Here is a 25,658-nt window from a genome sequence, read left to right as displayed (position 1 = left end):
GCACGTTTCATTCCGCACAAGTTAACTGAGGACCAAAAATTGTTCAGAACTCAACATTCGAAAGACCTCATTGAAGAGGCAAGAAAAAACGAGAACTTCCTTTACTTTACTTTCTTTCTTTGGAGAAGTCAAAAATCAAGTAGATATTCATTTCTTTATACGATTCCAAGGGAATTGTCTCCAAGGAGTTCATGGCAACGGGCCAAACCGTCAGTGCAATTTTCTGTCTTCGCGTTTTGAAGACTTTGTTGCATCGTATTCGTCGAATTCGCCCTGAATACCACGAAGGAGGAAGCTAGCGCCTATTGCACGATAATGCACCATCTCATCGATCCACTCTTGTGACTGATTTTTTTCCTAGAAATCGCATTTTAACCATTAATCACTCAGCGTGATATGGCTCCCTATGACTTCTACCTATTTGGAAAATTGCATTTGGCCATGAAAGGAAAACGTTTTGCGTCCGTAGAGGCCACCCAAAAGGCTTGTGCCGACATCCCGAAGGACATTCCGGTCAATTACCTGAAACACTCTTTCGAAAAGCTTTTAGATTGCGCAAACAGTGTATCGAGGCCAGAGGGGACTATTTTGAATAAATAAACTCGAAGTTCTGAGAACAAAGCTCCTGCCATTTCTATTTTAGCTCAGTCTTGTTTATTTTGAACTTCACCTGGTAAGTACAAGTTTATTCCATCGTGTAGTAGAATTAAGCTTCATCTTACATTCTTCAATAAGCTTTGAATTTTGCTTTGCATTCTCTAGGGCCGTTTGCGAAGCCTGACTGTCACCAAAGACCCCAATCTGTTTTCCGCTCCATCTTCTCTCAATTACTTATTCTACCCCTTTCAGAATGGCAAAAATTTCCGTTTGGACAACAGTTGCTTTTCCTCCATTAGCATAACGATCTTTATTACTATCGCTTAAGAGTCATCCTGCTCCAGAACCTATTTCATTCTTGGATCCATTGGTAAAGAAAATAGCCGTAAAATTTCTTTGAATGCTTTCTGGATTGCTCCATTTTTCATGCAATGAAAGTTTGACAACAAATTTCCCTCCAAAATAAAACTATAGGCATAAGATCATCCTTAGTTGCCAAAAACAGTGGATACTGCCAGGATAGCATCTGAAAGATTTCTCTGTGTTTCGAAGTTCCATCTTCGTACCGTAAATCATATTTATGGAGTCTACTCATTACTTTTATTGCTTCCTACTGTATTTTAAGATCCAAGGTGAGCAAATCGTGTATAGCATTTTGGGCATCGCCGGGGGTTGTACGCATGGTCCCCGTAATGCATAAAATTCTTTGCAACCTGTGTAGTTCCCGGAGTGTGGACTTAACCATGCTCCATCGCCACCAGACCACAGAGGCATAAGTGATGATTGGTCTGATAAGTGCTATGTATATTCATAGGACCACAACAGGTTTCAGACCCCAGGTTTTACTTAAAGCTCTGCGCCATTGCTGAAAAGTCATTAAAGCGCGATTAACCTTCAGTGAAACGTGTGTCTCCCAAGCCCGCTTCTTATCCAAGATTGCTCCTAGATATTTAACTTTCTTAGAGAGACTCACACCTTTCAGTGCTGGCACACTAAGTCCATCCAATTTCCATTGTCTCGTGAACAAGACTAAGGCAGTTTTTTTCGGATTGACGGAAAGACCTCGTCTTGTGCACTTTATCCGGAGCTCCTCGACTTTATCCGGAACTCGCTACACTTTCATACAAAGCCCTCGTCGGGATTTCTTGTACTATGTATCATACTATCATCGATTTTGGTTAAGTGCCTCATTCAGGTTTGATAGCTGATGGGAATAATAATCAGCAGTTATCGTCTGGTTTGGTTCCAGAAGTAATAATAAACAATACCGGCCATATCCCACCAAATAGACAGGAGAATATTCTTGGGGTGAAGGCCACCTCTAGCGGTCGGTTCTGGTGTTTCAGTTTTATCCATTGGCGTTTGCGAACAGGATTATTGTAAAGGACAAACTTTTCATCACCAGTAACGATACGGTTCAAAACACTTTCCTTTTCAAGACATTGCAGCAGCAGAGAACACACATTCACTCTCAGCTGAAGGTAGGCGACGGAAAGTCTATGCGGAACACATTTTCCCAGATTTGAAACCTTTCCTAACTGAACCAAGTGCCTGAGAACTGTTCCATGCGATGAATTTAACCTCTGAGCTATCAAATCGACTGTCAAATTTGGCTTAGCTTCCACGAGTTCGAGCAAGGCGTCGGAGTTAAAGATTTCAGGACGACCAGCGCGCGAGGCACCCGCCAAGTCGCAGTTACCACTTCGGAGTTTAGAAAACCACTTTTGCGCAGTCCTTACACTCACGGTATCCTCTCCATGAACAGTGTTTATTTCTGCAGCAGCAGTTGTTGTATTTTTACCACTTTTATAAAAAAAAAACAAAATATGCCTCTTATACACGTTCGAAGACTCCATTTTATTTTTTAACAACACGTGCTTCTATCGATTGCTTCTGCGATTAAAATCACTTGTTGAATGCACAATATATCAAAGAAAATATAAATAGTTCCGTTATATTCCGCGAATAATCTTTTGTATGCAAAAATCGCACAAAAGTGAAATTATGGGTAAAATACGCACGAGCTTATGGACTGACCTGATACTTGTTAGAAAAAAATAAATAAAATAAAAATATAATAAAATAAATAAAATAAAAATATAATAAAATAAAACTAAAAATACATAAATAGTAAAAATTTTAAAAATGTTGTGCTGCTATTATTTTGAGCGCTGGTGCGTATTAATTATGCTGATAAACTTATATAGGCAATGGGAATTTGGAAGTTTGTCAATTGTTATATTAAAATTTTTAATGACAAAAGTTGCAAACTGAGAACTGAGTACCGAAAGATTTTCTTTAGTCGTCGTACATAAATATTGCATGGAATTGTGAGTATCAGAAGTGATATTTTATGGCCATATAAGTAAGTACCTGTATATGTACCGCATCATGCAGGCTTGGAAAGAATAAGTGTACAGCCAGCGAAGTACGGACCAAATCCAATTTTGCAGTTTGCACTCGCAGCTAAAGTAGTGGGTATTGAAATCTAGGAAAATATGTAGTCAACATCCACATAAGAGATTGGTTTTGCAAAATCATTAGATGAAGACGAATATTTAGAAGAAAAGGGCTCGAGAGCTGCAAAAAATAACCAGTCCAAGAGGAGATTGCTAAAAAGCGCATTATTTAAACTTTTCAAAATATTGGAGACATTCAGAATAACTTATAAAACGAAAACGGTTCAGTTAGGTTAGATTAGGTTATGGTGGTAGTCGGTCCGTATGACCAACTCACTTAGACCTTACAGGTCCGTTGTGATAGCACTGTGCGACACGGGAACCTTGTTTATTTATATTCATGAAACCATTTTGAGGCTCTTGTAAAGTGCAGGATTGGTCTAATCCCCACGCAAGGCAGTTCTGTAAGAGAATTGAAAAAGTGTTTACCTGGACAACCTGCTCTGATTTAAGCTATGGCTGGACAATTGCAAAGGAAGTGCTCAGCTGTTTCTTCCTCTTCCTTATCTCTACAACTTCTACAATATTCATGGGAGAATACTCCTAGTATCAAGGAATGCCTGCCAAATAGCCAATGACCGGTGACACAAGCCACGTCCTTCGATATATCATCTGTTGAGAGGCTAAGCAACTCCTTTGTTCTTTTCTTGTTTATTTGCGGCCATAGTAGCCTAGCTATTACGCATGCACCTTCATCTCTCCATGGTCTATTGGCCTCTTGGATAATTTTGTTTTTCATTGTTGATTTACGCGTGGTCATAGGTATCCCAAAGATTCTTTTGTCCTTAAATCACTAGAGATGCATAAAAAAGCTGTTCTTTGGACCTTACTCAGGATTTTAGCGTAACTCGCTTTTTGAGCTGGGAGCCACCATACAAGTATTCCACAAGAATGATAGAAAGAAAATTGCGCCCATCCGAGGGTGCGTGACGTCACGTTTTTCTGAGTTGTGCAGTATAGCCAACCATTTGCTCTTTGCAATAAATTTAGTGCTTTTTATACCCAAAATGCGAAAATTTTGAAGTTTCTTTTTTTTTAATTTAAAGCTACCGAAACTTTAAGTTAAAAAAAACTGTTATTATACAAAAAAAAAAGTTGAAAAGGCCACTCTGAGAAGATTTTAGTGCTAATGAAAATTAGTTGGTTCCTATAAAATTTGATATTTTGAAAGTGTGAATTTAATTTTTTGCTCCTTTTAAGGTTATGCAAGAATATTAAATATCCCTCTCTCAACTCTTCTTAAGATTGAAAACCATTTTACCCATTTTAAAAGGCGCCTGAATTTACTGAATGCGGATTAAAACCATAGAGGGGCAATCGTTTCTTCCGGCCATCAATCCTTAATGGGGCATAGGGCATCAAGTGATGTATTCGTTGTAAAAATAAGCCACAAAATACCAGAAAATACTAAAGAAACCATTCTGACATTTTTACATCACATTTACATTTTAGTTACATAACCTCAAATATAGCAAATAAGTCGTTTCCCTAACAAAAGATTCTCGCTTAACAAAAAAACTCATAAATTAAATTGTACATACGCCTAACACATTATTTAAAAAAAAGCACACACATTCTAAAGACAATTTGTCACTCATACAAAGTTCTTTAAGTGATTCAATAAAAATTTGGTGTTTTATTTTCTTTAAATGGGCATTTTAGTGCGTTTTTATATCCAAAGCTAGGCAACACTGCAGTAACGAGAGAGAGATTTGACTGCCGAAAGCAGAAGAACACCAACAACACCTGCAATCGCGGGCAGTGCCACCAAATGTTAAAAAAAGTAAAGCTAAATAAAACTGAGTGAATTATTTAACTAATTATTAAAAATTTTAAAAATATTTTAGAAAATTATAAACATTACATTTTAATAAGAACAGGCTAGAAAACTGTCATGAGGAAAGAACTAAAACTCTGAGACTAAATAACAAAAAAAAGATGCTAAATCAAGTTATGAAAATGGTAATCTGGCCATACTGGTGCTAATATCACGTAACTCGTTGTCAAATTCGCTGAGAGCAAAGTAACGGGACCACGATAGGCGCCATCTCATTATTCTTTCCATCATGAGTATTCCATATATAGGGTGGGCCATGTAAAATTTGCTTTTTGAATCGGCTATAAACAAAAAAAACTAATCAATATTTTTTCAAACTTTTTTTTATTTTGAAGATTGAACATTGTCATTTATGAATAAAAAATAATATCGTTCAAATGACTGCCATGACTGGCTTTACAGTAGGCCATTCGATCAACCGAATTTTTAGGCACATTTTCGATTGTTTGGGCTCCAATTTCATGAATGGCAACTTCGATTTCGTGTCTTAAAGCATCAATCGTCTCTGGATGGTTTGCATAGCATTTGACCTTAGCGGATCCCCACAAAAAATAGTTCAACGTGCTTAAATCACAGCTCCGAGGCGGCCAATTGATATCGGAATTTCGGCTGATTATTCGGTTTTCAAAAACGGTAGCCAAAAGTTCAAGTGTATCTTTGGCAGCGTGACAAGTTGCACCATCCTGTTGAAACCAAATGTTATCCTCTTCAATTTTTGGAAACAACTCGTTGAGCATGTCTCGGTAAAGCTCGCCATTTACTGTAACCGCGGCTCCTCGCTCATTTTCGAAAAAAAAATGGCCCGATGATGCCGCCAGACCAAAAACCGCACCAAACAGTGACTCGTTGTGGATGCATTTGCTTCTCTACAGTAACGTGTGGATTTTCTGAACCCCAAATCCGACAATTTTGCTTATTGACGTAGCCACCGATGTGAACATCAGGAAAGAAGAAGAAGACTCACCACTTTGGAAATAGGTTTTCAATATTTCCCAATTTTGTTCAAGCGAATAGCGTACCATTTCGTAAATGTCAAACCTTTAAGTAAATTATGAACACATTTGACATGCCATTTGTGTTACCATTCTCAAAAAAATAGGTGGTTCAAAAAGCAAACGCTATATGGCCCACCCTGTACTACGATTGGTCTAACTACCGAAGTGTAGAGCCAATGTGTAACGCAAGGTGGTAACCCTTATTTAATGCCGACCGCTTTTTTGCAAGTATATAATGCAACGTAACGAGTTGCCTTGAATGCCTTTAAATTATCTACACTTTTCCACCGAATTAAACTTACCATCAGGTTGATTGAACATAACTAATAAATTAGTCAAATAAACTTTTAGCATCTCTAATAAAATTACAAACACACCGATGCCCAGGTCCATAAAAAAGGTAAAGCGTCGTAAATGAGACAATCAAAATAGTAAAGATCAGGCCGCATTAGGAAACCTTTTGTAAGCTGTCAATTTATTTCGCCTTGAACAAATTCAAGCTGTGACAAATAGTTTTAAAATTGGTTTAACTGTCGAAAAATGTATTAACAGTTACAAGCAGTTGCACAGCTTGTCAACACACATAAAATATATTTATATGTATATGTAGGAAAAGAAAAGTAAATGGAATATATTTACACAATTGAGTTGTCCGAACATGAGTGCTAACACCATGGTGACGACCAAATGCATAGTGCCAATAAGAGAAGTGATATTACAAAGATTTATGTGCGTGTTATATTTCATCCCTTCGACAGCGGCGGAGCAGTAACGCCGACAGCGCTCCGCTTCACCAGATTCTTGATGGCTGAGAAAACACGAGTGAGCGCTCGTGAGCGCATGAGTGGGAGTGAATTTGTACGTGTGTGACTATGATAGTTTGCACAGCAATGACAGCACAGCAATAAGGCGATTAGGATTTTATTGAGCTTTGGGTTGTAAAAAATATTACTGCCAGCAATGACAACATTGTCACTATTGAAACGCGTGAGTAAATACGAAGAATTGCTAAAAGTGTGAAGTAGTGAACATACATACATACATAAATACATACATACATTCATAGATATGAACATTAGATACCCTATGGCGCAAAAGTTTAAGAACATCAGCGTTGAAGTGAGAAATGGAATTAAAATTTTTATGATTTTTCACAAGCGTATAACAATGCAGCTCACATAACGGTTGTAGGTAACAGCATAAAGGAATCGAGATGGGTATAGAGATATGCATCTCAAAAAGCGCATAATAATGAGAGGAGAAAATTTAGCAATGTCTCTCTGTAGGGGACATTGAAAGTTGTCAATAATTGCGCGCACCTTACTTGTAAAAATAATTAAAAAAAAAATAAAAATGTGATATATCTGTTAAAAATAAAGCGAAAGTATATAAATTTGGTAAAAATGATGAACCTTGCGTCACCTCAAAGGGAATAAAATGTTTGTGTATCGCACTATAAAACGTTATAATGATACTGGTAGCATTGCAAAACGCTATGGAGGTGGACCAAAAAAAACGCAATAACGCCAGAAATGAATCGAAACGCGAAGGCTCGAAGTGGAAGACAAATGACCAAAGAACTGAAAATACCGCAAGACAGCATTCGACGCATATTGAAAAATGAGGTCAAGGCTTACAAGTTCCAAAAAGTACACAATCTTTCACCCCAGCTAAAAAAAAGTTCGGTGCGAAAGAGCAAAGGAGTTGTTGCGCTTGCACGAACGTGGCGAATTTCCTAACATTGTGTTTTCTGATGAAAAAATGTCCCAATTGAGCAGTTCATAAACACTCCAAACGATCGTGTTTACTTGACCGAACGCTCATACGAGAATTTGAGCCTACGTATGGCCACTCGAAGCAATTTCCCATCGCAAGTAATGGTTTGGGCCGCAGTGACCGCTGATGGACGCCCTCCAATCGTTTTTATCGAGCCTGGTGTCAAAGTGAATGCGACTTATTATCGGGAAAATGTTTTAGAAGCTGCTTTAGAGCCGTGGACATGCAAACATTTCGGTCGTAGACCATGGACGTTCCAACAGGACTCGCCACCGTCTCATAAAGCTCGTGTGAACCAAGAATGGTTAAAAAATCATGTTCTACACTTCATTTCGTCTACACAATGGCTTTCGAATTCGCCAAACGCAAATCCGATCGACTGTTCCATCTAGTCCATTCTGGAGAGCAAGGTGAGGACTAAAAAATATGCCAGTATGGATGTGCTGAAAAAAGCGATTATACGAGGATAGGCCAAAATACCTCAAGACCACATTCGTGCAGCATGCGATTCATTTTTTCACCGTTTGAAGGCTATCGTCAAGGCAAAAGGTGGTCATATCGATCTAAAGTGAATATATGTTAAAATTGTAATCATTTTTGAACAATTTTGTCTTGGAAATCAATAAAAACTAATTTCACACAAAAATGTTATGGGGTTTTGAATTGGTAACAGTTCATATCGTTCACCCTGTATATTTAAAAAAAACACTCAATTATGTAAAAAAATTTAGTTAAAATGTACGAATATTTCTCAATAAAGGCTACTTATAATTGAAAGGTGGAAAGGAATGACCCAAGGTTAGGTTAGGTTAAGTGGCTGATCTATAAAAAGATCTCTAGGGTTCATTCTATTACAAGTCCTAGACCTCTAGGGTCCATTCTATTACCAGTGCTTTCTAAAGGGTGATTTTTAAAGAGCAATAGGAAAGTTTTTCAAAAAAAACACTCGTAAAATTCATAAAAATGTATGAAATTTTTATTTAAATCGATTATTATTATTAGAAGGCTATTACGCACTGCGACCAGAGCGGATCTATTGTGAAAGGCCTATTTTTGTATACCACCAAGGTGATGATGTCTCTGTCTGCCCAACGTAGGACATTCACAAAGCACATGTTCTGAGCTTTGTATGTCCATTTCGCAAAAGCGGCAGACATTGGTCTCAGATAGACCAATATTATTTAGATGATACCTCAGGCTGCAGTGACCTGTAAGATATCCTGTTAAAAAACGCAGATCTACTCTGCTTAGTGAGAGTAGCTTGTCGATTTTTTTCAATGATTTGGACATGAGGCGGGTCGCCGCAAAATTCCTACCAAAACTGTTGAATTTCGACCAAAAGCAGCATCGCATGAACATTGCTAAAGAGATGTTGGGCTTTGTCTGCGACGACCCAAATTTGCTCCAGAGGGTCATAACTGGTGCGAATAGTGGGTTTATGGTTATGACGTGGAAACCAAAGCTCATTCATCTCAATGGAAGCTACCGCACGCACCAAGACTGAAAAAAGCGCGCCAAGTTCGGTCGAATGTAAAATTTTGCTTACCGTTTTCTTCGATTGCCGGGGCGTTGTGCATCACGAGTTCTTGCCACAGGGTACAACGGTCAATAAGGAATATTACCTGCAAGTTATGCGCAATTGGCGCTAAGCAATCCGCCAAAAACGCCGGGATTTGTGGAAGAACAAAAATTGGCTCTTGCATCACGATAAGGCCCTGCTCACACATCGTTGCTTGTGCGCGACTTTTTTTCCAAAAACAACACACTAATGATGCCACAGTCACCGTATTTCTCAGATCTGGCCTCTTGTTCCCAGAACTGAAGAGGCCCATGAAAGGCCGACGCTACGCTACGATTGACGAGATAAAGACGGCATCGAAGGAGGAGCTGAACAAGATAAAATAAAATGATTGAAGTGCTTCGAAAACTGGAGAAAGCGTTGGCACAAGTGCATAATATCTCATGAGGATTACTTTCAAGGGGACAAAAGAGATATTAATGAATAAATAAATAATTTTTGAGAAAACACAAAATTCGCGATACTTTTTGAACACATCTCGCTTAAGCTATTTGGCCCCAAACTTCACTAAGATTATGAAAATTGTAGTGGGCTTAAACTTTTGTGCAAAACTGTATTCACTGACGCACGGGAATGCCATTTTAATCAGCAATATTTGCACTGCACTTATCACTGACTATTGCTTCAATGGCATGTCCTAATACATATTAGCCCTGTTCCTTCTCATCCTCCTTCATTTCCTAGCACCGGATGCTTGTTTAGCATGAAAGCGAGAAAGCGATTCTACAAACAACCTTCCGCTGGCATTAAAAATAGATTGTCAAAGCAGAATATGAATAGTTGAGAAGAGTAGCAATTGTTGCTCTCAGCGTTCGATACTCGTTTGACTTACTTCCTGCATGAACTTATAAATGTTTATTAGCATCCGTATTATTGGTTCCGTACTAGTGAACTTTTACCTAAATTGAAACTTTGTTTGATTGTGAGCCTTTTTGGAACTGTAACTCGTTTTTAAACAGAAAGTAGCTAACTACAGTCAGTTTATATTTTTCTGGGAGCAGTGAATTTGTGGAAAAATGTATCATATAAAAAAATTTTTTTTGATATGAAAAAATGGGATGGATTCTACATACCAAAAAAAAATTTTTTTCATATAAAAAATTTATCATAAAACAAAAAATTTTTTTTTTTCCATATCAAAATTTTTTTTCATAAAATTTTTTTTTTTACTATGATAAATTTTTTATATGAAAAAATTTTTTTTTGGTATGTACATAGAATCCTTCCCATTTTTGCATATCAAAAAAAAATGTTTGTTTTTATATGATACATTTTTGCACAAATTCACTGCTCCCAGAAATTTTTTTCATATCAAAATTTTTTTTATATGATAAATTTTTTATATGAAAAATTTTTTTTTTGGTGTGCAGAATCTATCCCATTTTTTCATATCAAAAAAAATTTTTTTGTTTTTATATGATCAATTTTTGCGCAAATTCACTGCTCCCAGAAATTTTTTTCATATTAAAAAGATTTTTTTTATATGACAAATTTTTTAAAGGATTTTTTTTTTTTGGTATGTAGAATCCATGCCATTTTTTCATATCAAAAAATTTTTGAATTTTTATATGATAAATTTTTGCTCAAATTCACTGCCGCACACATTTTTTTCATTTCAAAAATTTTTTTTTTGGTATGTGCTTAACATAGGTACGGAATTCCACGAAGGTCAATGATCTGATGTGCCTTTTTTCAAACTGAGAAAATTACACAACAAAATAAGAAGGTTTTTTGTAAGATTTTTTTGTTATTCACATTTTTAAAAATTCCTTTTTACTTTTGTAAAAGATGTTATCTTTTTTTACCTAGCGCAAATTTGTCTAATTACTCTCACGGATTTCTTTCGTTTCCCTGCAGGGTATATGCAAACTGGGTAAAGGCGCATTGGCATTCCCTTGGTTTGATTTTGCTCGATTTCTTGCTATTTGTCAGTTAATACACTTCCATACGCACTTGTTCACATACATACCTATGTATCTGTGTGTGCCTATATTTTCCCCATTTCCAACTGAGCGATTGTGTGCAGTCAAGCGGCAAATAATTGCTGTGTTAAGTATGGAAAGCGCTTTCAACAAACACTTCACTCCATTCACCATATTGATAGACTGATGTAGCTTTTTTATGTTGGCAGATATACTTTAGATTATTTACAAATTTTCTGTGAAGTGCGCCATCAGCGAGACGATTGTGAGAATAATGCAACAATGCTAACAATTCGCTCAGTCCACTGATATCAGCACTGAAAGTGTGGATGTGTGTATGTATTGTGGGCCGTAATGTGTTGTAAGTGGCATTGATATCTGTCCGTATGCTCTTAAGTGAGTACATAGAAAGTAGCAACTTGGCACACCATGGCGTATGAGCAACCAATACTTGAACGCATCTGTGCTGAATTACAATAGTAACCATTTGAACAAATCTACTACTTCAAGGAGCATTAATTCCTACTCTGCAGATAAAGTATGTGCGATTATTATACCTATATTCTGCTGAAATCACTTAAGCCTTGTAGTGTTTGTAAGAGGTTTAAAATGCGATGTCAAATCTGGATAGAAGAGACTCCACTCAGCATATGGTATGAGAAAGTATTGTGATGATTTGGAAAATAGGGGATAAGAGTTTACCTCTTATTTCTTGGTACCTCTTATTTCTTAGTAAACTCTTATCCCCTATTTTCTTGGAGAGCGAAAGCAAATAGTGCCAGAAATATAGTGTTAATAAAATTCTCAATTCCTTCACGACGGCATTCAATCTAATTCACTTTACAGAATAATATTTGATATCACAAAATGTCCAAGAAACATCCTGCAGATTTAGATTTAGTGCTTAAAATATTTCATATTCAGCTTAAGTCAATTGTTATATTTAATGAGAGGTATTCACACGTAATGAAAAATTTAAAATTTGAAAAAGGTGAGCCGGGAAGCGCCGAGAGAATGGTAACTCCTAAAACGCTCAGGCTAAAAAGCCTATATGTTCACAGTTCTGGAAACTAAAAGTGTTGATAGTCAAGGAGGAAAGAAGAGAAGTGACAGAGAGAAAGATATAAGATAGCATAGAAACAGAGACAGAGATAGCCTCTCCTGTGAGAATTTTCCAGATTCTTTGGCAAATCTGAAAATACTCTCCTATTGGAGAGAACGAATATTAATTCATTCTCACGACATCGGAAGCCAAAACCCATGCCGATCCTTCTTAGACATTTTCTCCATGAGGGACATAAGTTTCTATGTTCTCCATTAGCGGAGAATCTACCACGAAGCACTACAATAACGAATAAAGAATACCCCCTTGGGGACCTTGGTTGCCCCTAACGGTAATTAGTTCGTCACTTAGTAATACTGTTGGAAGAAGTATTTCAGGAAATGATTGACCGACTATTAATTGTCTGATAAAGAAGACGTCAAAAGGTGTGACGACAGGCTTGTTAGCATACACTAATATCTTACCTATGTCATTTATAAAGAGTGGGTAATTTTTAAGAGCCGATGTTGAATGTGAACCACACCTAAACGTCAACGACACCGTTGGACTTCTTTCTTTGGAGTTATTTGGAAGAAAAGGTGTACATTGATAAGCTAAAGGAGCAATTCAAGAGCTAAAGGATGAGATAATTCGGCACATTAACGGCATAGAACTTCAATTATGCCTTAGCGTCATCGAAAATTTGGACCATCGAATGGAGGTGTGCCGCCGAGGTCGCGGCAGCCATTTGGCCGAAATTTTGTTCTATGCAAATTGGGCCATACCAATATTATTATAATAAAGAGAAATGATAATAATTTCCTAAACAAATTGTCTTTATTCAAAATCAACACCGGCCCTTGAAACTTAACCACCCTTTATAAAAAATTTTGAGCTTGATTGCTCGTGGATTCTGTGATGAGTTACGGTTACGCTGGCTGCCGCTCTCTACGAAGTGCAGAGAGGCACACTTAGGTCAAGTAGCTTATTGTGATGCCACATTTGTGAGCTCTGATTCCGTCCCTTTGAATTCTAATTAGTTTCTGAGTAAGAGACGCTGAGGGCTCCGATTGCTTATATCTTTAAAGTGAGCTAGGCATTCAGGGAAGTAACTTGTAAGTTGGAGATGTCGCATTTTTGACAGGGCGCAAAAGTGGCTGGGTTGCTGCTCTATGCTCCTCCCCCTACACCTTATCTACTGGTTGCTTGTTCAATGAAAGCTGACCTAAGCTGGAATTTACTAATTAGAAAATGAACTACTTCCATGGCTGCTCGTTTGCTAGACAGCTTCCAGGAATGTCTCTGTGCCTGTAGACCCCTTCTAGACTCATACCTTACTTTAAAACCAATTCGGTCAACAAGTTCTTGCATTCGATGACTACTTTCGAGAAGGTGCTATTGCAATAGGATGTTTTATATGCAGTCAGACTCTTAAAACCTGGTTGTCGAGCGCACCCCGAACCACTTTTCTTTTTGCGGTTAACACAGTCTGAAGGACGCTACAGTGGCCCGCTAGTCCTAAGATGAAGTTCAGTTAGGGCTGGTTTGGGTGGATTCCACTGCAAAGTCCGGATGGCGGCAGATTTTGGCTGCAGATTCATAGGACCTTTGGATTCGTTCCCATATGGATTCGTTCCTGCTTGTAGTGAGATTTTTAAGCTCGATAAGCTTTAATAGAATAGCGTCTTGAGTTTTTGGTCTGAACTTAAGTTACATCCACCCCAGAATTGCTTTCAATGTTGGTGCGCTGCAGCTAGCCTAGAACTTAGCATACAAGTCTATAGGAAGAACATTCAGAATAGCTTTGGTGCAAAAGGAAGACAGTTCAATCGAGTACTAGCTGCGTATGACACGTTTTATATTTTGCTGACAGTTATTGCTTTTTTTAAAGCTTTTCACCAGACAGGGACTATAGAGAAAAGGATGTGTTTGACTACCAGAGCGAACAGCCAGCGGCTTTGGCTGGTGTCTTCACTCTACGGGTACCTTGCCTACGATTCCATATAAGGCAATGTTGACTCTCCTGCATCGACCTTTCAGGTTTCGGTTCCAGATTAATATAGCTTTCTATTAGGAATGACACCGATGTGTTTTTTCTCCGTAGAGAAAATGCGCCCGACCCCGTTTATGGTGGGTGGCTGCAGAGCAGATTGATTATGATACCGCCTCATGACTAGTATTTCGTAGTAGTAGTTCTATAGTAGCTTGTTCAGAACTTGAATATAACTTCCCGGTGTTGGAAATGCAATGCCATCGGCGATGGCTACTCGTATTACCAGGAGCTGCTACCCAGTAGTTTTAAAATTATCATGTTAGCTGTAAGGCTCCAAAGAGGGTGAGGAGAGCTCGTTCTTAGATGGAGCCTCTAGTTAACTGCATGGTTATGAAAGAGTTACCCCTCCTCTTCTGAGAAAACTGGTCTGCTCTCTTAAAAAATCCATACCATCCATGCACCACCAGAAGTCACTTCAATCTTACTTAGCGTAGAGAGATGATAACAACCACCAGAAAGACGTGGTTAATGGATCGTCGTATGCGGACGATTGCTCGGCGTCGGCTGGCCGCTAACTCTTGGGGCAAAGGCAAAGAAATGTTGCTGGCGACGGATAAAGCTACAAACTTGCCAGAATACTGCTATCAGGACAGTCACGGGATGTCTCCTGATATCCCCCCTGCATCAGCTACACAATGAGGCATTAATGCTTCCTGTTAAGGAGCACAACAAAATGCTCAACAACAATGCTGCTTGGGTGCTACCGCAGGTGTAATCTCTGCAGACATTTGCTTGAGCCTGAGCTACGCCCCAGTCCTGTCAGGAGATATCTCTTTAACTACACTGACGAGAACCAGGACTAAATACAATTAAAACTACGGGACCGGACAGACGAGCACTAAACGACATTCATTCGGAGACCCTTAGCACTTTCCTAAACTCCCGACCCAAGAATGCCGTTGTCGGAGTCCAATCACCACCATTTACAGACATAGAGCTTCAGCTTCTCGCGTGACCCGCGTAACTTTGACATACCAAATGTATGTACAGCACGTGAAGGCACACCACACGACACAACCCATCTCTTCACATGCCCCATCAAATCCACTCACCCAAGAAACCCTCTCCCTCTGGACCCTACCTGTTGGAATAGCACTCTTTCCGGGCGTACTGTTAGATGAGTTAGACGAAGGCGACCGCTGACTAAATCGCACAAACAGGGTCGAGTAAGTTGTTTCAACAACAACAACATCGTGATTAAGAGCTGCTTTTGTGTGGACTCGCAGCGTTAATTCTCTAAAGGCAACCCATCATTCCATTTTCGAAATAATCATAATTACGTGAGTGGTAGTATCCACTGACTTGAATGTAGGCACAAATGTGAGTAATTAAATTAAATTACCTGAAATGCAACGAGATTCCAGATTTCTTCATGCGAGGAGAAGACGCAGGCTGTGTAGTTCCGCCCTTTGAAATAGTAGAGTTGAACTGAGTGCGATAACGCCACCGGTATAGCCGTCGTCACTATCAATACCCAGGCAAAGATTATAGCGCTGAAAGGAAAATCGTATAAATAAACGAGAACTTCATCCATTCTCCTAAGCCGCACAAATAACTTATTTTCGTAGAACAAATAGAGAAAATTCGTGCAACTAATTGCATATCGCGAACAATGCGGCCAGTTAATGTGCAAATAATTTCATTTACTCACAGCATTGCGTTGCGCTCGGTGCGCAAGGACATACTCGTCACCGGATGCACGACAGCCAAAAACCGATCGAGGGACATCAGCACCAGCGTGTAGACGCTGCCATGACAGGTGACCACAATCATGTACTGCACGAATTTGCACCACAAATTGCCGAATGGCCACTCGGGCAGCACGTAATCGGTGGCGGTGAAGGGCACACAGAAGATGACGAAGAGTATATCCGAAATGGCCAAATTGATGATAAGCAGGTTAGTGGTGGAGCGCATCTGTTGATTGGCGACGACCACTGCAATGAAATTGACGATAGAGAGATAGAAAAATAAGTATAAACAAGACACAAAATGGGGCATGTGTAATGGTAATTAAAAATAATTAGCATTTGGTTTTTATTTTTTATTTGTTGCAGACAAAAACTATTATTCACACTCACACTATCCTCTGCAAGTATTTCTTTTTATAGAGTTATTTCAAGTAAACCCAGATATATCTGCCTTGTTGTATAATTTGATGTTTGCAATGAAGGGATGTTTAATTCAGCAATTGACGTGGCATAAAACACACTTCAGAGGCAGCAAACCTAACAAAAGGAAAGCTTGTCTTCATCGGCTCGGATTACGAAAACACATGTACGAGCACATTAGGGTGTTCCACATTTTTCGTATGAATGAATTTCGAACTAAAACGTTTTGAAATTATTGCTTTTAACGATAAAATAGACTCAGTGTCTTTAAATTCCTTTAAGGAGGTCATAGTTTTTTGATTCTTATTCACTACGTTCGGGAGCATAAGGCCTCGACTAAACTCTTCCATCGTACATGGTTCGGGGCTGTAGGTTTTGAGCGTCCCACGTGATGTTGGAATCTGCTAGCTCATGCAACATCAAGCTTCTCCAAGCAATCTTTCGCGGATGGTAAACTCTGCTCCCTTTCGCGTTCTAGTCCAGTGCCATTCTCGTGATGCTATCTGGTGGTTTTCTATGGGTGTAACCTGTCTATCGCTACGGCTACTTTCTGCGTTTGATTTGCCATAGGAGCTCATAAAAGAATTTAGATTAGGTTAAATCAGGCTTGGGGTTCCTCCTTAGTAAAACAAACATCCGGTTTAGGAGCTTGCAAAACAAATTTGTGTTCTTAATAAATTTTGATACTAATGGAACTGATATACTTAATCTAATTAAAAAAAGCTCGCTGAGCATTGGAACCATCCGCCCAGATACAGCCGTGCAGTACCAGAGAAGATGATGTGTGGTTTCTTGCTCCTCCACATCACAGGGAATTTCAACACAAGTCGTTTTAAGAAGCGCTCAAACTCGGAGTATTTCAACGAATAAAGTAAAATCCAACTAGAATTGCGGTTCTTAGGTTAATATTACGTCGACTGAGAGTAAGGGAAGATTTCGTGCTTTAGTTACTTATTTTCGAACAAAGTTGCTGAGCTATTTAGACAGATAGATTCCGCGTGCCACAGCAGAACGCAGATTGCCTTTTATTGATTGCGGTTTGTAGATTTTTGGCGAAATATTTGACATATCTCTGGTATACCAGGTGTATACCTATGAAATGAGAATTTTTCTTTCGATTTCAAACGTTTACTATCAAAAAAATGTGGATGCCGCGCCAAAAAAATTGGCCGTCTTTGGCCGCAAACCAATCATCGAGCCATTTTTTCGCTTCTTCATGAGAATTGAAGCGCTGCTCGGAATGTGCGTGGCCCATCGATGCAAACAAATGATAATCGGAAGGCGCCAAGTCTGGTGAGTAAGCCGCATGCATCAGCGGTTCCCAATCGTACGTCTCCACCAATTCCCGGGTCGCTCTTGTTCGATATGGCGGTGCATTGTCATCAAGAAAAGTTACTTTGTGACGCCGATCGGCATGTTCTGGGCGTTTTCGGTCTATAGCGCTATTAAAATCGGCCAATTGTCATTGGTAGCGTACACCGTCAACTGTTTCCCCTGGATTTAATAGCTCGTACCAAATCATACCACGCTGATCCCAGAAAACACACAGGATTGCCTTGCGGCCGAAGCGATTTGGTTTGGCCGTTGGTTTTGGCTTGTGGCCGGGCGGACCATACGATCGTTTACGCTTGGGATTGGATAAATACACCCATTTTTCATCACCCGTAACGATTCGATGCAAAAAAGACTTCCTTTTGAACCGGGAGAAGCGTTTTTCTTCAATTGATAGCAGAAAATCAACGATGTCGGCAAATCGTAGTTTGAAGGCACGAAATTCGACACTTCTAAGAGCGACAAAAATGCATTGTATGAAACGTAACAAACAATCAACTGGATATTGTTGACAGATGACAGACGAAAAAAACAAGATATTTGGGAAGGTTTAAAAATACTCCTAGCGACATCTATGGACTAATAGCTGAAAGTCTCACTTCATAGGTATATAATAGGACTATGAATAAGTTCGTGCGGTTTTTTTCGAAATTTGAAACTTTATTGACGTAAAATGGTTACAAATTTAATATTCAAAATATTGTCCATCGCTTACTACTACTTTTTCCCATCTTTCTGGCAATTCACGGATTCCCTTTGTGAAAAATTCGGTCGGTTTTGCCGCAATCCACGAATCGATCCATTTTTTGACTTCATCGTAATTACGGAAGGGCTGGTCAGCCAGGCCATGTTGCATCGATCGGAAGAGATAGTAATCGGATGGCGCAAGGTCTGGACTATACGGCGGGTGGGGTAGGACATCCCATTTGAGCGTTTCTAAGTATGTTTTGACCACTTGTGCAACATGTGGCCGAGCATTGTCATGTTGCAAAATAACTTTGTCGTGTCTATCGGCGTATTGCGGCCGTTTTTCTCGCAGTGCTCGGCTCAAACGCATCAATTGTCGTCGGTAGACATCCCCCGTAATCGTTTCATTCGGTTTCAGTAGCTCATAATACACAACACCCAGCTGGTCCCACCAGATACACAGCATAACCTTCAGGCCATGAATATTCTGCGCCGACGTCGATGTTGAAGCATGGCCAGGGTATCCATACGTTGCCCGACGTTTTGGATTGTCGTAATGGACCCACTTTTCATCGCCAGTCACAATTCGATGCAAAAAACCCTTTCTTTTGTGCCGTTGAAGCAGTTGTTCGCATGCCATAAAACGGCGTTCAACGTCTCTTGGCTTCAATTCATACGGCACCCAATGGCCTACCTTTCGGATCATTCCCATGGCTTTTAAACGTTTGGAAATGGTTGATTGATCAACTCCCAAAGTTTTTGCAACCTCTTCTTGCGTTTGAGCCGGATCTTGATCGAGCAATTCCTCCAATTCGGTATCCATGAACTTTGGCGGCGCACCCTCGCGTTCTTCGTCTTCCAAGCCAAAATCACCACTTTTAAAGCGTGCAAACCACTTCTGGCACGTTCGCTCAGATAGAGCATGCTCACCATAAACTTCCACCAAGATACGATGACTTTCGGCTGCTTTTTTCTTCATATTAAAATAATGAAGAAGAATTCCCCGCAAAAACACATTATTTGGCACGAAATTCGACATTTTCAAGTGTGGTAAAAATATTGTTGTTTACGCTTCAAATAAAAAACTTATACTGACGTTTGTGCCTTACGACAGTAGCTCTCCAATGAATGTTTGGAAATGTGGATCGATGGAATAATAATCAAGTTACGCCATCTGTTGTAAAACCGCACGAACTTATTCATAGTCCTATTACCTGGTAAGAATCAAGTAACGTAGTATCGAGATGAGCTAAGGCAGTCATCTCAGCCGTGAGTGGGAAAATATTTTGAATGCGAAGGAACTTCTTATTCAAACTCTTGTACTTTTTTTTTGAGGACGACATTGCAAATCATTATTACATAATAATTATTCTTCCGACTTTGAATGACAACCATTTTGGGCTCACAATCGCAAAAGGGAAAAATATAAAAAAATATTTAGAAATAAAAAAACTAAAATTATTTTTTTTAATAAAAAATCAAAATAAAAATATTAAAAAAAGAACTTAAAGAAATGGGAAAAATCTATTTTTTTAATATCGAAAAAGAAGGTATACAAATTGAAAGAAAAAAACATAAAAAATGTACACAAATTAAAAAAAAAATAATGAAGGCGTCAACCGGAACAAGTAGAACTTATCCTATTGTTTCCGTGAATGCCGTTTTACACTTAGGTTAGGTTAGCCTGGTTTGCAATAAGCCACGCATAGACCTTTGGGTCCCTAGCGATACCAGATGGAGACCGACCTCATTGAATACCTAAAGTAGACATCATGTAGGATGTCAGCGCTTTTGGCGAATTCAAGCAGAGCTGCGTGATCCGCTTTTGAGACGTCCTCCAGACCCTCAAACAATGGGGCTCCCAGGAATTTTAGTCCCGGACAAACGCACAGAAGGTGCTCAAAAAGTTTTCTCAACATACTCTCTGCATTTCCTGCATTTGTCCGTGCTAGCAGCCCCTATCTTGTACGCATGTGCCGCCAATAGATTATGACCTGTTAGCATACCTATGATAGTTCTGCAGTCCTTTTGCGAGAGCGTAAGTTATGAGCTTTTTGCTTTTATTGCTGCTTGACTGTCCACGTATATATTAATTGTTGAGTTCTTTCTTGTTCTAGTGTAGGCTAGGTCCGCGGCTTTCCCCACAGCAAAAACTTCGGCTTGGAAAATACTGCTGTGGTCTGTGGTCTGGCAGCTTTATAGGCTGCCTTATCCCTAGCTTTGAGCAGTAAATACCCGCTCCCACTCCGTCTAAAGTTTTAGAGCCGTCCGTACAGATGTGAAAAGTTCTATGGCCAGGCTTTATGCCTTTGTGCCATCCCTCCTCTTCGATTGTAGTGCGAAACCTTCTCTCCCAAATAAAGTACGGAGTCATGTAGTCTGTGCAACCCGAGCTCCACTTTCCTATTGAGCTGTGTTCGAAGGTTCTGCAGGTGAATACCCCAGCAGCCACTAACATTCTCGCGGATTTCTCTGCCAGGTTTTCCGCCATAACGTCAATAGGTGGCACGCTGAGTATCATTTCCAGCGCCGCCGTTGGAGTGGTTTTCATCGCTTCTGTTATGCACAGAGCAGTGAGTCGTTGAATCCTTTCCAGTGGCATTAAGTATGCAAGTTTTCTTGTCGCAGTCCACCATACTAAGGTCCCATACAGCAATATCGGTCTAACTCCGGCAGTGCATCAGAGAGGGCGATAGACCCCAAGTAACGCCCAGCATTCTTTTACATGCGTACAACGTATTACTGACCTTTTTCACCCTTTCCCCAATATTGTGCTGCCACAGAAATCCGTTTTGCACTTACTTTCCATCGAATTTTATTTCTGTTATTTCCATCGCTGCGCTCAAATTATAATCAGGCTAAAGGAGGTTGGCCTCTAAAAGGACATGGTAGCATTTTTAGACAGTTTGCCCCGTATTTTTCTTAACTTGGAGCAGATCTTTCTATTCGCAAACTGTATTGTGAGAGTCGTGCTAGAGCAATCTTTCCCAGTAGGCTGTGTTCATTGACGGCTCCAAGATGGATTCGGAAGTCTTTGTAGGAGATTTCTCTAAATCAGTCAATCTGTCTATTTCCTCAAAATTGTTGAATACTGCTAGTCTCTTTGCTTAGACAACAAGGAGTTATTAACATTTTTTCCAATATTCAAGCTGCGGTCAAGGCACTAACGAGGCAATAGTGCGGATCCAAATTCGTCAACCCTGTATGGAGGAGATCAAATCTTTTGGGAATGCAGGTAACATTTCTCTGATATGGGTTCCACCGCATAAGAACATAGAGGGAAATGAAATTGCTGATGAACTTGCCAGGAAGGGGACTGAATTGGTTGCAGAACCTCTAAGCCGATTATCAGCATTCCTCTAACTGTTGTTGTAGGGGAATTGTGCAACTTATTTCCCAGGAAATCGCAGAAAAGATGGAGCTCCATTTCTCATGTGTTATTTTGAAAGCCGTATGACCCCAGTACAGTAGTCGGAAGACTCAGAAAGTCTTGGGGATTCCACGCCATTCAATTTCCAAAGCTGTAGCTGTCTTTGCAGGTCATTGGACGATCGGTTCACACGCGGAAAGGCTAGGTCTCCCATTTAACCGCCATTGCAGAAGCTGTGGGGACATTTCAGAGAAGGAGACTGTTAACCACTTTCTCTTGGCAGCTATACGATTAAGTTTACTGGATGCTTCTTTCTTCGCCAGCTTCGGAAAGTGCGCCAACACAAATCCCATTAATCTTCTCCGTTACAACAACAGCTCTGGTTGACTATAGATTTGTGCCTGTTGGAGATCTCAGAGTGCCAGAGTGGTACTTGGACCATTTCATCTACCTACTTATAGCCACTTATAATTGTGACTTTCTATGCTGGCTCTTGATGTCACAGACTGACATATTTCCTTGTGAATTTCTGAGCGTGGAACTAAACAGACCAAACGTGATATTAATATGATGAAACGAAAGTGCCCATAAGTGTGAGTTAACCTCACAATGAAGCGAGTTTTGGTTGTGTTCTTTTCCAACGAAATGAGGTAAGTCTCTCTCTCTCTCTTACGTACCAGTAAACTGCAAGCAGACTGTTTACTTTGTATGACAGCTCGTTTGGATGTTCCAATCTTCGCAAAGCCTTTTATCTTGCCCAGTTCAGGTCTTGCATCGTGGTGGCGCCAATGGATAACAGTTTTCAAAATTTTACTACAATCTTTTGCTGGCATATTGGAGCAATAGGCGAGAACAACTTTTTCCTCTAAACTAATTCCAACACACCCTAACTCACTGCCAGTTCCACATTCCTTTGTGTTAAGTACCGCACGGTTATGAGCAGTAGGCGTTCCAAGTACGAGTACTACAATCCTTTTGTAATTACGAGGCATGTGAAGAGTAGTTAGTAAAATATTGTTAGTGTATGGAAAAAGAAAGCTAGAGGTAGAAAGCCAGGCAAATAATGACAAAGCGACAACAATGGTACGCTTTTAGACATTCGATTGAGGGAAATGAAAATGCCAACAACAGTAGCCAATTTGTAGCGCTACTGTATGTATAATTCAACCTAAAATTCCAAACAAAGGAGGTCCTTTTCAAATATGTGAACAACTATGATTCTACATATGTGCATATGTGTGCCTGTTTGCATTATTTTGGTACATTTTTTTATGCTATAATAGGAAACTGTTGAAAGCCTGCTTCCATTCTTTTGAACATTTATTAAAAAGTATTCAGACAGCAAATGCCTTTTCTTCCTTTTTCCTTTCAACGCGTTTGACAATGGAATCGAACAATTTGGCATGAACATTTAAAGCTTTTAAAAACTAATCTTATTCACAGGAGCATTTAGGGGTTTTTGAAGGAGTGTGAGCGCTCATGTGCCAGACTGTCTGACTGTTAAGCTAACAAAAAATTTGAAGCAATTTAAATGTGACTTAAGTAAGGAAATTTAAAATGTGAAGGAATCGATAGTCACTTAACCATTTTACAACTTGACTTCGACATGTGGACCTCATAGAACACTCTTCAACACAATAAAAAGAGTGCACATTAGGGTCGTATATCTCGGAAAAACACTCAAGCGATAATGGGGAAAGGCACGCGATAACGGATAGACGGGACACTGCTCGCCGACGGCACTGAGATTGGCTGTAACAGGAGCGAGAAAAAGGAAAAGAAGGGCACCCTAAAATTCTACCAAAAATACTGCGGATATCCTTGATCCTTACAGAACCTTCAAGTATTTTTTGTTTTTTTTTGTTTTGTTTTTTATTTCCCTTTTTAAATTACAATCTGTTAAATTTAAACAATAAGTGATTATTTTTAAAGTAGTAGTGGAATTCTTTGTTCTCTAACCAATGCTAGATAAACATTCAATTTTGCTTCAGATTTTGCTACATTATATTATTTTCTAAGTGTTATAATTTTTATTATTAATTTTTTTTTTCTTTATTGTTTTGTTAAATTGTGAGTTCTGTTGGAGTTAATCGATTTAATCTTCGTTTTCCTGCTTTCTCCGATTGTGGTAGTTTGCCCATTTGTTCATTTTGATGATTTCTTAGTCGTTGTATATGCTTGATGCTGCATTTTCTAATTGTGTCATCTATTGTGTCGATATTGAGGTCACTGTGGATCACGTCGTTTGGTATATACCAGCCTGCTTTTGTTATTGTTCGAAGTATTTTAGATTGGGTCCTTTGAATTATTTTGATATTGAATTTTTTTGCTGTGCCCCAGATTTCTATCCCATATTTCCAAATGTGTGAGATTATAGATTTATATATCACTACTTTGTTGTTAAGGCTTAGTTTTGAATTTTTAGCCAACAGCCAGTATAGTTGTCTGAACTTTTTTTTGATTTCATTTCGCTTGTTTTCTATAAGTCGTTTCCAATTTAGTTTTTCAGCTATAGTTATGCTAAGGTACTTTGCACTAGGGTGGATTTTTATTTCATTGCTTTTTATTGTTAGTTTGTGTTTCTTAGGCTTTCTATTTGTATAAATTACTTGTACCGTTTTATCTTTGTTGACCTCTATACCCCATTTATCGAGCCATGATACAGTGTCATTTATTGTTTGTTGAAGAATGTCAGCAGCTTTTTTTTCTATTTTGTCTGATGCCATTAAAACCGTGTCATCCGCGAATGTGGCTATCATGCAATTTTTTGTTGTTGGGATCGGTATATCTGCTGTAAATATCAGGTACAATAGAGGGCCTAGGACACTACCTTGGGGCACACCTGCTGTCATTTGCATCATGCTTGAGCGTTCGTCTTCAAACTTTATAAAAAAATGTTGGTTTTCCAGATAACTTTTGAGAATGGTGAAGTGATTCCATGGCAATATTTCGCTTAGCTTGTGCAGAAGTCCTTTATCCACACCCTGTCAAAAGCTTTTGCAATATCTAGGTAGACAGCTATGCAGAACCTTTTATTATCCATATCATTTAGTATTTTGTTTATAACTCTGTGGACTCGTTGCACAATTGAATGCTGTCGTCTAAATCCAAATTGATGACTTGGTATTAGATCTTTTTCTATCAGAATTTCGTCTAATTTAGCAAAGAATATTTTTTCAAACAGTTTTGAAAGAATGGGCAAGAGACTGATGGGGCGATATGATGTCGTTTCTGATGCATTTTTACCTGGTTTGGGGATTGCCGTTATTTGTGCAATTTTCTCCAGAGGTGTGGGAAGCATTGTGTCCTTAATATGCTGTTGAATATTTGTCGTATATAAGTGATTGCTACATCAGGTAGTTCTTTTAGTATTTTACCATTTATTAGATCGTATCCCGGTGCTTTTTTACTGTTCAGATTTTTTTTTTACATTTTGTTCAATGTGCTGATTGTCTTTTTCGTTTGAGAATATTGTTTTAAAGTGCTCAGCTAGTGTGTTTGCCTTCTCTTTATTGGTCTTTGCCCAAGTTCTGTGTTGTGTTCTGATGGAAGGTTTATGTGGAACTGCTTTGACTAAGTTTTTAGTTGCTTTAGATAGAGAATAATTGTTAACTGCCGTGGCCCCCAAGTTATGTATGTAATTCTAAAGATTTTTATCTTGGTGTTGTTTTAATAATGCTTTTAATTCAATTGTTGATTTGTTAAGTTTTGCCTTATCTTCGGGATGTTTAGTAGTTTGCCACTTTTTACGGAGTTTCCTTTTTTTGGTGATATGTATTGGAATAGACTCTTTTTGTAGATTTTTTATACCGATGGATCCAAGATGGATTGCGGCGTCAACGCGGGTGTATTTGCGAAAGACCTCGAAACTTCCAAGTCCTTTTGCCTGGCGAACTGG

General features: G+C 39.0%; 1 protein-coding gene across 1 annotated transcript in view; it reads right to left on the bottom strand.

Annotated features, from left to right (window-relative positions):
- The window catches only part of LOC128857987 (allatostatin-A receptor-like), an 86,186-nt gene that overhangs the window by 44,729 nt on the left and 15,799 nt on the right, over window positions 1-25,658 (bottom strand). The window contains exons 2-3 of the mRNA XM_054093864.1: window positions 15,912-16,197; window positions 15,603-15,753 (exon numbers count right to left, since the gene is read on the bottom strand). Coding sequence (XP_053949839.1) covers window positions 15,603-15,753; window positions 15,912-16,197 — 437 coding nt within the window. The remainder of the gene's footprint in view (window positions 1-15,602; window positions 15,754-15,911; window positions 16,198-25,658) is intronic.

Source organism: Anastrepha ludens, chromosome 3 (assembly GCF_028408465.1).
Source record: "Anastrepha ludens isolate Willacy chromosome 3, idAnaLude1.1, whole genome shotgun sequence".
NCBI classification, from domain to species: Eukaryota; Metazoa; Arthropoda; class Insecta; order Diptera; family Tephritidae; genus Anastrepha; species Anastrepha ludens.
This window is presented reverse-complemented; position numbering and strand designations above follow the sequence as displayed.